The sequence below is a fragment of the Oncorhynchus clarkii genome, chromosome 31, assembly GCF_045791955.1.
Source record: "Oncorhynchus clarkii lewisi isolate Uvic-CL-2024 chromosome 31, UVic_Ocla_1.0, whole genome shotgun sequence".
Taxonomy (NCBI): Eukaryota; Metazoa; Chordata; class Actinopteri; order Salmoniformes; family Salmonidae; genus Oncorhynchus; species Oncorhynchus clarkii.
In genome coordinates, this window is record NC_092177.1 from 7,552,035 (window position 1) to 7,567,559 (window position 15,525).

Below are 15,525 nucleotides of genomic sequence, written 5' to 3' on the forward strand. Positions count from 1 at the left end.
GGACCTAGACTTGGTGCTCCGGTACCGTGCGGTAGCAGAGAGAACAGTCTATGACTAGGGTGGCTGGAGTCTTTGACCATTTTTAGGGCCTTCCTCTGACACTGGCTGGTATAAAGGTCCTGGATGGCAGGAAGCTTGGCCCCAGTGATGTACTGGGTCGAACGCACTACCCTCTGTAGTGCCTTGCGGTCGGAGGCCGAGCAGTTGCCATACCAGGCAGGGATGCAACCCGTCAGGATGCTCTCAAGGGTGCAGCTGTAGAACCTTTTGAGGATCTCAGGACCCATGCCAAATCTTTTCAGTCTCTTGAGGGGGAATAGCTTTTGTCATGCCCTCTTCACAACTGTCTTGGTGTGCTTGGACCATGTTAGTTTGTTGGTGATGTGGACGCCAATGAACTTGAAGCTCTAAACCTGCTCCACTACAGCCCCATCGATGGGGGCGTGCTCTGTCCTTCTTTTCCTGTAGTCATGAAGTCCAGGATCCAGTTGTAGAGGGAGGTGTTTAGTCCCAGGGTCCTTAGCTTAGTGATGAGCTTTGAGGGCACTATGGTGTTGAACACTGAGCTGTAGTCAATGAATAGCATTCTCACATAGGTGATCCTTTTGTCCAGGTGGGAAAGGGCAGTGTGGAGTGCAATAGAGATTGCATCATCTGTGGATCTATTGGTGCGGTTTGCAAATTGGAATGGGTCTAGGGTTTCTGGGATAATGGTGTTGATGTGAGCCATGACCAGCCTTTCAAAGCGCTTCATGGCTACAGACGTGTGCTACAGATTGCTAGTCATTTAGGCAGGTTACCTTAGTGTTCTTGGGCACAGGGACTATGGTGGTCAGCTTGAAACATGTTGGTATTACAGACTCGGACAGGGAGAGGTTAAAAATGTCAGTGAAGTCACTTGCCAGTTGATCAGCGCATGCTCAGAGTACACGTCTTGGTAATCCGTTTGGCCCTGCGGCCTTGTGAATGTTGACCTGTTTAAAGGTCTTACTCACATTGGTTGCGGAGAGAGTGATCACACAGTCGTCCGGAACAGCTGATGCTCTCAAGCATGTTTCAGTGTTACTGTGGCCCTGCCACATCCAACATGCGTCGGAGCCGTTGTCACTGGGCAGCTCTCGGCTGTGCTTTCCTTTGTAGTCTGTAAGTGTCAGAGCAGGTGTAGTACGATTCGATCTTAGTCCTGTATTGACGCTTTGCCTGTTTGATGGTTCATCGCAGGGCATAGCAGGATTTCTTATAAGCTTCTGGGTTAGATTCCCGCTCCTTGTAAGCGGCAGCTCTACCCTTTAGCTCAGTGCGAATGTTGCCTGTAATCCATGGCTTCTGGTTGTGGGGACGACGTCCTCGATGCACTTATTGATAAAGCCTGTACTTCTCAATGCCACGAGAAGAATCCCGGAACATATTCCAGTCTGTGATATCAAAACAGTCCTGTAGTTTAGCATCTGCTTCATCTGACCACTTTTTTATAGACCGAGTCACTGGTGCTTCCAGCTTTAATTTTAGCTTGGAATCAGGAGGATAGAATTATGTTCAGATTTGCCAAATGGAGGGCGAGGGAGAGCTTTGTACGTGTCTCTGTGTGTGGAGTAAAGGTGGTCTAGAATGTTTTCCATCTGGTTGCACATTTAACATGTTGATAGAAATGAGGTAAAACTGATTTAAGTTTCCCTGCATTAAAGTCCCCGGCCACTAGGGGCGCCACCTCTGGATGAGCATTTTCCTGTTTGCTTATAGCGGTATGCAGCTCATTGAGTGAGGTTTTAGTGTCAGCATTGGTCTGGGGTGGTATGTAGACAGCTACGAAAAATACAGATGAAAACTCTCTAGGTAGATAGTGTGGTCTACAGCTTATCATGAGATACTCTACCTCAGGCGACGAAAACTTTGAGACTTCCTTAGATATCGTGCACCAGCTGCTGTTTACATAAATGCATAGGCCCCTGTGTCTTACCAGAGGCTGCTGTTCTATCCTGCCGATAGAGTGTATAACCCCCCAGCTGTATGTTATTAATGTTGTCGTTCAGCCACGACTCGGTGAAACATAAGATATCGTTTTTAATGTCCCGTTGGTAGAATAAACGTGCTTTCAGTTCGTCCCATTTATTTCCCAGCGATTGAACGTTAGCTAGCAGGACGGAAGGCAAGGGCAGATTGGCACTCATCACCTGATGTTCACAAGGCGCCCTGATCTCTTTCCGTCTCCGTTTCCTTCTCCAGCGAATAACGGGGATCTGGGCCAGGTCGGGGGTGTTATATCTCTACCGTCCGGCTCATTGGGTATCTGGGCCAGGTCGGGGGTGTTATATCTCTACCGTCCGGCTCATTGGGTATCTGGGCCAGGTCGGGGGTGTTATATCTCTACCGTCCGGCTCATTGGGTATCTGGGCCAGGTCAGGGGTGTTATATCTCTACCGTCCGGCTCATTGAAGAAGAACTCTTTGTCTAGTTTGAGATAAGCAATCGCAGCTCTGATGTCCAGAAGCTCTTTTCGGTCATAAGAGACGGTAGCAGCAACATTATGTACAAAATAAAGTTACGAACAACGCAGAAAAATGAATGTTTTTATTTCGTCATTATTGGGTATTGTATGTCGATTGCTGAAGGAAAAAACTGTAACATTTCTGAATGCACTGTAATATATAGAAATGTATTTACACACTGAATGTTTGTGAAGGATCTCTCTGTATGATACATATCTAGTAGACAGGTCTTAGTATGAGATAACATCTTCTGTTCCTACGGGTTCTTTCTCCAGTGGGTGGATTAATGTGTGAGACAGACATGACGAACTATGAATCAAAAGTGTTTTGACAGCACAGTGCCTTTGAAAGACTCTTTCTCATATATATATGAGAGAGAGAGAGAGAGAGAGAACACTTCTGAACCCTGGGAGAGAGAGAGAGAGAGAGAGAGAGAGAGAGAGAGAGAGAGAGAGAGAGAGAGAGAGAGAGAGAATTGAGTCAGCCTGGCAGACACAGTGTTGACCGAGATAGGCGTTTCCATGTTGACTGATTCTAAAAGATAAATCTCAGCATTTAGAAGACTTGCAATGGATTTGATGTTGGCTGCTCAAACAAACCAGAATGACAACACCGTTTCCTATTCTGGGAGTCACACAAACTGTTTCAATATTTTTCCAGGGGGCGGGGACAGATGAACACGCTCTGATTGAGATCCTGGTAACCAGGAGCAACGAGGAGATCCACGCCATGAACGCTGCCTACGAGGATGGTGAGGCTTATAGCGCCCTTTAAAAAATATATAATCACTACTGACCACTATTATTCTACAATGTAGAAAATAGTAAAAATAAAGAAAAATCCTTGAATGAGTAGGTGTGTCCAAACTTTTGACTGGTACTGTATATGCATATAGCAATTATTGGTACCATGATATTTGTATTGCGGACTCTGACATCGCTCGTTCTGATATTTCTTAATTTCTTCATTTTCATTAGTTGCTGTATTTGTGCGTATTTGTTTACATTGTTAAGTAATACTGCACTGTTGGAGCTAGAAACATCAGCATTTCTCTGCACCTGCGATAACATCTGCGTAATATGTGTTCACAACTAATACAATTTGACTAGCTCTTTGAACTGTGGTACCTGTTGTTGCCTGTAGGGGGAGCCAGTTGTTCAGGTAGCTGTTACTAAACCAGAACACACTGAAGCACTAACAGTTACTGTAGCTATAAACACCTATGATGCATGAATAATAGCCTTGTATTAACCTGGGTCCGATGTCTTGCAGGCTATAAGAAGAGCATGGAGGACGCCATCCAGTCGGACACCTCAGGACGCTTCAGTCAGATCCTCACGTCGTTGGTGCAGGTAACGTTTATTCCCTCGTACTGTACATCTACAAAACAACGGGACATATAATTCTATAGGAACGAGTTAAATCTAATCTACATAACAATTCCTGCCGTGCTCTTCCTCCCCCCCCCCCCCCCCCCCCCCCCACACACCAGGGGGCGAGAGAGCAGGGTCCAGCCGACTGGGACAGAGCATTGGTGGACGCCCAGGTGAGTACATCATGCAACATGACTCTCGCTTGTTTGATTTTTCAACAGGGTTTATTGTGGAATAGTGTTGATGCTCTTTTCAGGAACTGGCCGATGCCTGTAACGAAGACTCTGACGACATGGAGATTAAGTTCATGAGTATCCTCTGTACCAGGAGCTTCCCACATCTCAGGAGAGGTACCAGAGAAACACTGTTTAATCACTACTGACCACATCTCAGAGAGGAACCAGAGAAACACTGTTTAATCACTACTGACCACATCTCAGGAGAGGTACCAGAGAAACACTGTTTAATCACTACTGACCACATCTCAGAGAGGTACCAGAGAAACACTGTTTAATCACTACTGACCACATCTCAGAGAGGTACCAGAGAAACACTGTTTAATCGCTACTGACCACATCTCAGAGAGGTACCAGAGAAACACTATTTAATCACTACTGACCACATCTCAGAGAGGAACCAGAGAAACACTATTTAACCACTACTGACCACATCTCAGAGAGGTACCAGAGAAACACTATTTAATCACTACTGACCACATCTCAGAGAGGTACCAGAGAAACACTATTTAATCACTACTGACCACATCTCAGAGAGATACCAGAGAAACACTATTTAATCACTACTGACCACATCTCAGAGAGGTACCAGAGAAACACTATTTAATCACTACTGACCACATCTCAGAGAGGTACCAGAGAAACCCTGTTTAATCACTACTGACCACATCTCAGAGAGATACCAGAGAAACACTATTTAACCACTACTGACCACATCTCAGAGAGGTACCAGAGAAACACTATTTAATCACTACTGACCACATCTCAGAGAGGTACCAGAGAAACACTATTTAATCACTACTGACCACATCTCAGAGAGGTACCAGAGAAACACTATTTAATCACTACTGACCACATCTCAGAGAGGTACCAGAGAAACCCTGTTTAATCACTACTGACCACATCTCAGAGAGATACCAGAGAAACACTGTTTAATCACTACTGACCACATCTCAGAGAGGTACCAGAGAAACACTATTTAATCACTACTGACCACATCTCAGGAGAGGTACCAGAGAAACACTATTTAATCACTACTGACCACATCTCAGAGAGGAACCAGAGAAACACTGTGTTGGCACTACTGACCACATCTCAGAGAGGTACCAGAGAAACACTATTTAACCACTACTGACCACATCTCAGAGAGGTACCAGAGAAACACTATTTAACCACTACTGACCACATCTCAGAGAGGTACCAGAGAAACACTGTGTTGGCACTACTGACCACATCTCAGAAAGGTACCAGAGAAACACTATTTAACCACTACTGACCACATCTCAGAGAGGTACCAGAGAAACACTATTTAATCACTACTGACCACATCTCAGAGAGGAACCAGAGAAACACTATTTAATCACTACTGACCACATCTCAGAGAGGTACCAGAGAAACACTATTTAATCACTACTGACCACATCTCAGAGAGGTACCAGAGAAACACTGTTTAATCACTACTGACCACATCTCAGAGAGGTACCAGAGAAACACTATTTAATCACTACTGACCACATCTCAGAGAGGTACCAGAGAAACACTGTTTAACCACTACTGACCACATCTCAGAGAGGTACCAGAGAAACACTGTTTAACCACTACTGACCACATCTCAGAGAGGTACCAGAGAAACCCTGTTTAATCACTACTGACCACATCTCAGAGAGATACCAGAGAAACACTGTTTAATCACTACTGACCACATCTCAGAGAGGTACCAGAGAAACACTATTTAATCACTACTGACCACATCTCAGGAGAGGTACCAGAGAAACACTATTTAATCACTACTGACCACATCTCAGGAGAGGTACCAGAGAAACACTATTTAATCACTACTGACCACATCTCAGAGAGGTACCAGAGAAACACTGTTTAACCACTACTGACCACATCTCAGAGAGGTACCAGAGAAACACTATTTAATCACTACTGACCACATCTCAGGAGAGGTACCAGAGAAACACTATTTAATCACTACTGACCACATCTCAGAGAGGAACCAGAGAAACACTATTTAATCACTACTGACCACATCTCAGAGAGGTACCAGAGAAACACTATTTAATCACTACTGACCACATCTCAGAGAGGAACCAGAGAAACACTATTTAATCACTACTGACCACATCTCAGAGAGGTACCAGAGAAACACTATTTAATCACTACTGACCACATCTCAGGAGAGGTACCAGAGAAACACTATTTAATCACTACTGACCACATCTCAGAGAGGAACCAGAGAAACACTATTTAATCACTACTGACCACATCTCAGAGAGATACCAGAGAAACACTGTTTATCACTACTGACCACATCTCAGAGAGGTACCAGAGAAACACTGTTTAACCACTACTGACCACATCTCAGAGAGGTACCAGAGAAACACTACTGACCACATCTCAGGAGAGATACCAGAGAAACACTATTTAATCACTACTGACCACATTTTTTTTCTTCTCAGTGTTCCAAGAGTTTGTTCGATGCAGCAATAAGGACATTGAACAGATCATCAAGAATGAGATGTCTGGAGACGTGAAACAGGCCATGTATGGCATAGGTAATAAGGCATTTGATTGGATGGCTTCTTTAGTTTGACCCTTGACTCCAGAGTGGAGTATAGGCCATTGAGGCTGTTGACAAATTACATTTTACTGGTTTTGGCTATTGTAATATATTTATTTTTTTTGACCTATCATATCTCTCTTTCTCGTTGCAGTTCGGAGTGTAAAGAACCAGCCTAATTACATTGCAGAGCGCCTGTACAAAGCCATGAAGGTAGGTCTATTTCTGCTGCTTTTTACAAACGGCTCCCATCGCAGTCCAGCCATGTTTCACTGGCCCGTGGATAGCTAGCGAAATCCAGTTTTTACTAGGCTAGCTGTTAGTACTAGCAGGCCTAAAGGGGAGGGATTTTCTAACCACTTCATGTTGTTGTTTCTGTCTACCTGCTAGAGCAGGCTATGTATGTTTTGTGTTTTGTTGTGATTTTGTTTTGTAGTGTGTTTTGTTTTGTGTTTTGTATTGTGTTTTGTAATGTGTTTGTATTGTGTTTTGTAATGTGTTTGTATTGTGTTTTGTAATGTGTTTTGTATTGTGTTTTGTAATGTGTTTGTATTGTGTTTTGTAATGTGTTTTGTATTGTGTTTTGTAATGTTGTTTGTATTGTGTTTTGTATTGTGTTTTGTATTGTGTTTTGTAATGTGTTTTGTATTGTGTTTTGTATTGTGTTTTGTTGTGTTTTTGTTTTGTAATGTGTTTGTATTGTGTTTTGTAATGTGTTTGTATTGTGTTTTGTAATGTGTTTTGTATTGTGTTTTGTAATGTGTTTGTATTGTGTTTTGTAATGTGTTTTGTATTGTGTTTTGTAATGTGTTTTGTATTGTGTTTTGTATTGTGTTTTGTTGTGTTTTTGTTTTGTAATGTGTTTTGTATTGTGTTTTGTATTGTGTTTTGTAATGTGTTTTGTATTGTGTGTGGACCCCAGGACCCTAGGGATCCAAGGACACTGAACTAAAATATAAACACAACATGTAAAGTGTTGGTCCTATGTTTCATGAGCTGAAATAAAAGATCCCAGACATGTTCCAGACGCACAAACATATTATTTCTCTCAAATGTTGTGAACAAATGTGTTTCCTTCCCAGTTAGTGATAATTTCTCCTTTACCAAGATAATCCCATCCACCTGACAGCTGTGGCATATCAAGAAGCTGATTAAACAGCATGATCATTACACAGGTGCACCTTGTGCTGGGGACAATAAACGGCCTCTCTAAAATGTGCAGTTTTGTCACACAACACAATGTCACAGATGTCTCAAGATTTGAGGGAGCGTCAATTGACATGCTGACTTCAGGAATGTCCACCAGAGCTGTTGCCAGATAATTTAATGTTGATTTCTCTACCATAAACTGTCTCCAACGTTGTTTTAGAGAATTTTGGAGTACATCCAACCGGCCTCACAACCGCAGACCACGTGTACGGCGTGGTGTGGGTGAGCGGTTTGCTGATGTCAATGTTGTGAACAGAGTGCCCCATGGTGGGGTTATGGTATGGGCAGGCATTAGCTACGATGAACATTTTACCAATAGCAATTTGAATGCACAAAAAGACTGCGATAAGATCCTGAGGCACATTTTGTTTTAAGCATCTGCGACCAACAGTTGCATATCTGTATTCCCAGTCATGTGAAATCTATAGATTAGGGCCTTGTGAAATTAGAGGGGATTTTTTTTTGGTGGGGGGGGGGGGGGGGGGGGGGGTATTTTATATATTTTTGATCGGTATATGTGTGTATAAACATGTTTTCTCTGTTCTCTCTGCAGTGTATGTATATATATATATATATATATATATATATATATATATGTGTGTGTGTGTGTGTGTGTGTGTATAAACATGTTTTCTCTGTTCTCTCTGCAGTGTATTGGCACAGACGACAGGGCTCTGATCCGCATCATGGTCTCACGCAGTGAAGTCGACCTTTTCAATATCCGCAAAGAGTTCAAGGAGACTCACGACTGTTCTCTCCATGAATTCATCCAGGTAGAAACCATGGTTGTAAGTTTTCATATTTTACATGTCGAGTGACACACTACTGTCTACTGCACTCTGCACGTCCCTTTTACATGCCCCTGTACACCCTCGGTGTGTGTGTGTGTGTGTGTGTGTGTGTGTGTGTGTGTGTGTGTGTGTGTGTGTGTGTGTCTGTGTCTGTGTCTGTGTCTGTGTGCGTGCGTGCGTGTCTGTGTGTGTGTGTATGTGTAGTGTGTGTGTAGTGTGTGTGTAGTGTGTGTGTAGTGTGTGTGTATGTGTAGTGCGTGTGTGTGTGTGTGTGTTGTGTGTTCTGTTGCACTAACTGTGCTGCTACACATCCTATTTCCGTTCGAGACGGGTGGAGGGGGAACGGTGCTCTATAGCTTCCTGTGTCGGGCGGGGCTTGTGGGGCTGCGGCTGCCATACAGCTGTTTAGGAATTTCCCCTGACTTCCTCTCTGTAGGCCGACACCCGTGATTGGCTGGAAGATGTCGAGGCAGGAAGTGCCCAATAACAGGTCTATACTGACTCTCACATGTAAGATGTCGAGGCAGGAAGTGCCCAATAACAGGTCTATACTGACTCTCACATGTAAGATGTCGAGGCAGAAAGTGCCCAATAACAGGTCTATCTATACTGACTCTCACATGTAAGATGTCGAGGCAGGAAGTGCCCAATAACAGGTCTATACTGACTCTCACATGTAAAATGTCGAGACAGGAAGTGCCCAAAACAGGTCTATACTGACTCTCACATGTAAGATGTCGAGGCAGGAAGTGCCCAATAACAGGTCTATACTGACTCTCACATGTAAGATGTCGAGGCAGGAAGTGCCCAATAACAGGTCTATACTGACTCTCACATGTAAAAGACCTGGGTTGTGTACTGAATGGCACCTTGTTCCTCTACGGGCCCTGGTTGAAAGTAGTGCAGTATATAGAACCTAGAGTAGGGTTCCATTTGGGACACTTTCACCAGTACTAACTTCTGCAGGTGAGGGTGACCCTTAAATAATGTCAATGATATCATCTATGTACCAGAGGAGGATATAAGAGCTATAGTGGAATGGTTGGGGATTGATATACGGGTTGGTTGAAAGAGTCGTGAAGTCACGTGCTGTAAATACAGTCGCTGTGTCATTAAAATACAATAAAAATGTAACCCGATCCGGAGACGTTCTTTATTGCCGTCAGCGTAAAGTAAATTGCCATTTTGCTAATTCAATGTATTTCAAAACCGATTTGTGAACTTAGATTCTGACATGTTATAACTTCTTTGGTTTCTATAAATGTCTGTCCACTAACCCTGTGTGTCTGTCCACTAACCCTGTGTGTCTGTCCACTAACCCTGTGTGTCTGTCCACTAACCCTGTGTGTCTGTCCACTATCCCTGTGTGTCTGTCCACTAACCCTGTGTGTCTGTCCACTAACCCTGTGTGTCTGTCCACTAACCCTGTGTGTCTGTCCACTAACCCTGTGTGTCTGTCCACTAACCCTGTGTGTCTGTCCACTAACCCTGTGTGTCTGTCGCCTAACCCTGTGTGTCTGTCCACTAACCCTGTGTGTTTGTCCACTAACCCTGTGTGTTTGTCCACTAACCCTGTGTGTATGTCCACTAACCCTGTGTGTCTGTCCACTAACCCTGTGTGTCTGTCCACTAACCCTGTGTGTCTGTCGCCTAACCCTGTGTGTCTGTCCACTAACCCTGTGTGTCTGTCCACTAACCCTGTGTGTCTGTCCACTAACCCTGTGTGTCTGTCGCCTAACCCTGTGTGTCTGTCCACTAACCCTGTGTGTCTGTCCACTAACCCTGTGTGTCTCTGTGATGTACTGTGTGTGTCTCTGTGATGTACTGTGTGTGTCTCTGTGATGTACTGTGTGTGTCTGTGTGATGTACTGCATCTGTCTCTGTGATGTACTGTGTGTATCTCTGTGGTGTACTGTGTGATGTACTGTATGTATCTCTGTGGTGTACTGTGTAATGTACTGTATGTATATGTGGTGTACTGTGTGATGTACTGCATATGTCTCTGTGATGTACTGTGTCTGTGTGATGTACCCTGTGTGTCTGTGTGATGTACTGCATATGTCTCTGTGATGTACTGTGTCTGTGTGTCTGTGGTGTACTGTGTGATGTACTGCATATGTCTCTGTGATGTACTGTGTGTATCTCTGTGATGTACTGTGTGTGTCTGTGTGATGTACTGCATCTGTCTCTGTGATGTACTGTGTGTATCTCTGTGATGTACTGTGTGATGTACTGTGTGATGTACTGTGTGTATCTCTGTGATGTACTGTGTGTATCTCTGTGATGTACTGTGTGTACCATGTGTGTCTCTGTGATGTACTGTGTGTGTCTGTGTGATGTACTGCATATGTCTCTGTGATGTACTGTGTGTATCTCTATGGTGTACTGTGTGATGTACTGCATATGTCTCTGTGATGTACTGTGTCTGTGTGATGTACCCTGTGTGTCTGTGTGATGTACCATGTGTGTATCTCTATGGTGTACTGTGTGATGTACTGTATGTATCTCTGTGGTGTACTGTGTGTATCTCTGTGATGTACTGTGTGTATCTCTGTGATGTACTGTGTGTATCTCTGTGATGTACTGTGTGTGTCTCTGTGATGTACTGTATGTATCTCTGTGATGTACTGTATGTGTCTCTGTGATGTACTGTGTGTTACTGTGTGATGTACTCTATGTATCTCTGTGATGTACTGTGTGTATCTCTGTGATGTACTGTGTGTATCTCTGTGATGTACTGTATGTATCTCTGTGATGTACTGTGTGTATCTCTGTGATGTACTGTGTGATGTACTGTATGTGTCTCTGTGATGTACTGTGTGATGTACTGTATGTATCTCTGTGATGTACTGTATGTGTCTCTGTGATGTACTGTATGTGTCTGTGTGATGTACTGTGTATATCTCTGTGATGTACTGTGTGTGTGTGTGTTAATGTGTCTGTGTGATGTACTGTGTCTCTGTGACGTACTGTACTGTATCTGTCTGTGTGTGTGTTAATGTGTCTGTGTGATGTACTGTATGTATCTCTGTGTTACTGTGTCTGTGTGATGTACTGTGTGTTACTGTCTCTGTGTTAATGTGTCTGTGTTAATGTGTCTGTGTTACTGTGTCTGTGTGACATTATTTAGTTGACAATGCTTTTACTCTGGGAGCTGTTCATATACCTAACTGATTACCCCGCTCTGAATAACTTAGAATATTTATATAGCTATATAATATATGATAGAATTAACCAATAAGGCCCGAGGGGGTGTGGTATATGGCTAATATACCACGGCTAAGGGCTGTTCTTATGCACAACGCAACGCGGAGTACCTGCATGCAGCCCTTAGCCGTGGTATATTGGCCAATATACCACAAGCCCCAGAGGTGACTTATTGCTATTATAAACTGGTTACCAACGTAATTATAAGAGTAAAAACAACCCAGTTTATAACTTAGATTATATCACATATTATATAACTTAGATTGTGACCTGGGTGGTTCGAGCCCTGAATGCTGATTGGCTGACAGCCGTGGTATATCAGACCGTATACCACGGTTCGTCGGGTCTAAGAACAGCCCTTAGCCGTGGTATATTGGCCATATACCACACCCCCTCAGACCTTATTGGTTAATTATATAATATATGATATAATAACATATACTGTATAAACACTCAGTAAAAGAGACCCTAAATACTCCTTCCTCTCCTGTATGCATCCCCAGCTGTGCCACCAGAGACTCTGGGTTTGCGCCCAGGCTCTGTTGTAACCGGCCGCGACTGGGAGGTCCGTGGGGCAACGCACAATTGGCCTAGCGTCGTCCGGGTTAGGGAGGGCTTGGCCGGTAGGGATCTCCTTGTCTCATCGCGCACCAGCGACTCCTGTGGCGGGCCGGGCGCAGTGCGCGCTAACCAAGGTTGCCAGGTGCATGGTGTTTCCTCCGACACATTGGTGTGGCTGGCTTCCGGGGTTGGATGAGCGCTGTGTTAAGAAGCAGTGCGGCTTGGTTGGGTTGTGTATCGGAGGACGCATGACTTTCAACCTTCGTCTCTCCCGAGCCCGTACGGGAGTTGTAGCGATGAGACAAGATAGTAGCTACTAACAATTGGATACTACAAAATTGGGGAGAAAAAGGGGTAAAATTCACACCAAAAACAACAAACAAAAAAAACATTTGTATGCATCCCAAATGGTCCCCTATTATTATATAGTGCCATTTGGGACGGAGTCTGTTTTAGTAAGTTCCTAAAAAGCTGCTGCTTCCTCTCTCAGGGTGATACCTCAGGGGACTACCGTAAGACCCTGCTGATGCTGTGTGGAGGACAAGACTAGAACCAGAACCACCCAGCAGGCTTCCTGAAGGCTCTAGAACACTCTAGAACCAGAACCACCCAGCAGGCTTCCAGAAGGCTCCAGAACACCAGTGGAGCTTCTGGAACACTCTAGAACACCAACTGAAGCTGTCAATCTACCGGTCAACTGTGCTGTGTATACATCCACATTGAACCCAGTGGGGATAGTCCGTCTGCTCTGTTTGTCCCTCACCGCTGCCACTCCTCTGCCAAAGTGACCTATGACCTCAACAGCCTCCCCACAGAGTCTCTGTTCCTTTCTTCTTTCCTAGCTTTCTTCAAGTAATTACAGATCTAAATTGGTTCAAGTGATGTTCATAACCTTGCTATGCTTACACCTATCCATAACTAATGATGCATTTTTAAAGTATTGGAACATTGGAGCTCTGTGCTGTCACCTCTGTGTCAGATAGCTGTCACCTCTGTGTCAGATAGCTGTCACCTCAGTGTCAGATAGCTGTCACCTCTGTGTCAGATAGCTGGCCCCTCTGTGTCAGATAGCTGTCACCTCTGTGTCAGATAGCTGTCACCTCTGTGTCAGATAGCTGTCACCTCAGTGTCAGATAGCTGTCACCTCTGTGTCAGATAGCTGGCCCCTCTGTGTCAGATAGCTGTCACCTCTGTGTCAGATAGCTGTCACCTCTGTGTCAGATAGCTGTCACCTCTGTGTCAGATAGCTGTCACCTCTGTGTCAGATAGCTGTCACCTCAGTGTCAGATAGCTGACACCTCTGTGTCAGATAGCTGGCCCCTCTGTGTCAGATAGCTGTCACCTCTGTGTCAGATAGCTGGCCCCTCTGTGTCAGATAGCTGACACCTCTGTGTCAGATAGCTGGCCCCTCTGTGTCAGATAGCTGACACCTCTGTGTCAGATAGCTGTCACCTCTGTGTCAGATAGCTGTCACCTCTGTGTCAGATAGCTGTCACCTCTGTGTCAGATAGCTGTCACCTCTGTGTCAGATAGCTGTCACCTCTGTGTCAGATAGCTGGCCCCTCTGTGTCAGATAGCTGACACCTCTGTGTCAGATAGCTGGCCCCTCTGTGTCAGATAGCTGTCACCTCAGTGTCAGATAGCTGTCACCTCTGTGTCAGATAGCTGTCACCTCTGTGTCAGATAGCTGTCACCTCTGTGTCAGATAGCTGTCACCTCTGTGTCAGATAGCTGTCACCTCTGTGTCAGATAGCTGTCACCTCTGTGTCAGATAGCTGTCACCTCTGTGTCAGATAGCTGTCACCTCTGTGTCAGATAGCTGTCACCTCTGTGTCAGATAGCTGGCCCCTCTGTGTCAGATAGCTGACACCTCTGTGTCAGATAGCTGGCCCCTCTGTGTCAGATAGCTGACACCTCTGTGTCAGATAGCTGTCACCTCTGTGTCAGATAGCTGGCCCCTCTGTGTCAGATAGCTGGCCCCTCTGTGTCAGATAGCTGACACCTCTGTGTCAGATAGCTGTCACCTCTGTGTCAGATAGCTGTCACCTCTGTGTCAGATAGCTGTCACCTCTGTGTCAGATAGCTGTCACCTCTGTGTCAGATAGCTGGCCCCTCTGTGTCAGATAGCTGACACCTCTGTGTCAGATAGCTGGCCCCTCTGTGTCAGATAGCTGACACCTCTGTGTCAGATAGCTGTCACCTCTGTGTCAGATAGCTGGCCCCTCTGTGTCAGATAGCTGGCCCCTCTGTGTCAGATAGCTGACACCTCTGTGTCAGATAGCTGGCCCCTCTGTGTCAGATAGCTGGCCCCTCTGTGTCAGATAGCTGGCCCCTCTGTGTCAGATAGCTGGCCCCTCTGTGTCAGATAGCTGACACCTCTGTGTCAGATAGCTGTCACCTCTGTGTCAGATAGCTGGCCCCTCTGTGTCAGATAGCTGGCCCCTCTGTGTCAGATAGCTGGCCCCTCTGTGTCAGATAGCTGACACCTCTGTGTCAGTCTTTTTCATGTCAAAATATTTTTTTTCATTTTTTTTCCCAGAACCCCTGTAGTGTTAGTGGTATTTACATTGAAAGTGAGAGATAGGAAACTGCTTGGCTATGTGTCTATCAACCTATTGAGGGCTTGATGTGTTTTGTATGGCGCTTCTACAATGCAATAGGTCAATAGGTCATCCATCCAATGGATACTGTATGGTTTTAGGAACGTTACATTGTGTCTCCTGATAATAAAAGGACTGTGTCGTAGTACTGTATTCTGTTGGCATTTCTTTTTTGAAAACAGATTTGAATGATAAGATATGACCTATATTGGTATAAATGCACATACAATTTTGGAAACTGCATTGAATACATTTGCAACTAAATTACTCTTAGGTCCACATTTCTGTGTGATATGCACCGATGATGGGGTAATGACTCATTTGGACTGAGATCGTGTTACGGTAATGCCCTGTGTTGATTTCCTCTTGACGGTGCTGCAGATACAGCAGGATCAGGGTTAAGGCTGTGTCAACATCTCTACTTACCAGAATGGCACCTAATCCCTTATATAGTGCACTACTTTTGACCACAACCCTATGGGCCCTGGTCAAAAGT

General features: G+C 44.7%; 1 protein-coding gene across 2 annotated transcripts in view; it reads left to right on the top strand.

The window, feature by feature from the left end:
* Positions 1–15,182, top strand: part of LOC139390920 (annexin A6-like) — a 38,722-nt gene extending 23,540 nt beyond the window's left edge. Inside the window, exons 18-25 of one of the 2 annotated variants that reach the window (XM_071138312.1) lie at positions 3,147–3,237; positions 3,759–3,838; positions 3,979–4,032; positions 4,116–4,209; positions 6,561–6,656; positions 6,816–6,874; positions 8,521–8,643; positions 12,920–15,182. In XM_071138312.1, the coding sequence (XP_070994413.1) occupies positions 3,147–3,237; positions 3,759–3,838; positions 3,979–4,032; positions 4,116–4,209; positions 6,561–6,656; positions 6,816–6,874; positions 8,521–8,643; positions 12,920–12,979 (657 nt within the window). In that variant the 3' untranslated portion in view covers positions 12,980–15,182. Of the gene's footprint in view, positions 1–3,146; positions 3,238–3,758; positions 3,839–3,978; positions 4,033–4,115; positions 4,210–6,560; positions 6,657–6,815; positions 6,875–8,520; positions 8,659–12,919 lie in introns of both variants that reach the window. The other variant, XM_071138311.1, reaches the window with a different exon arrangement.
* Positions 15,183–15,525: the final 343 nt, after the last annotated feature.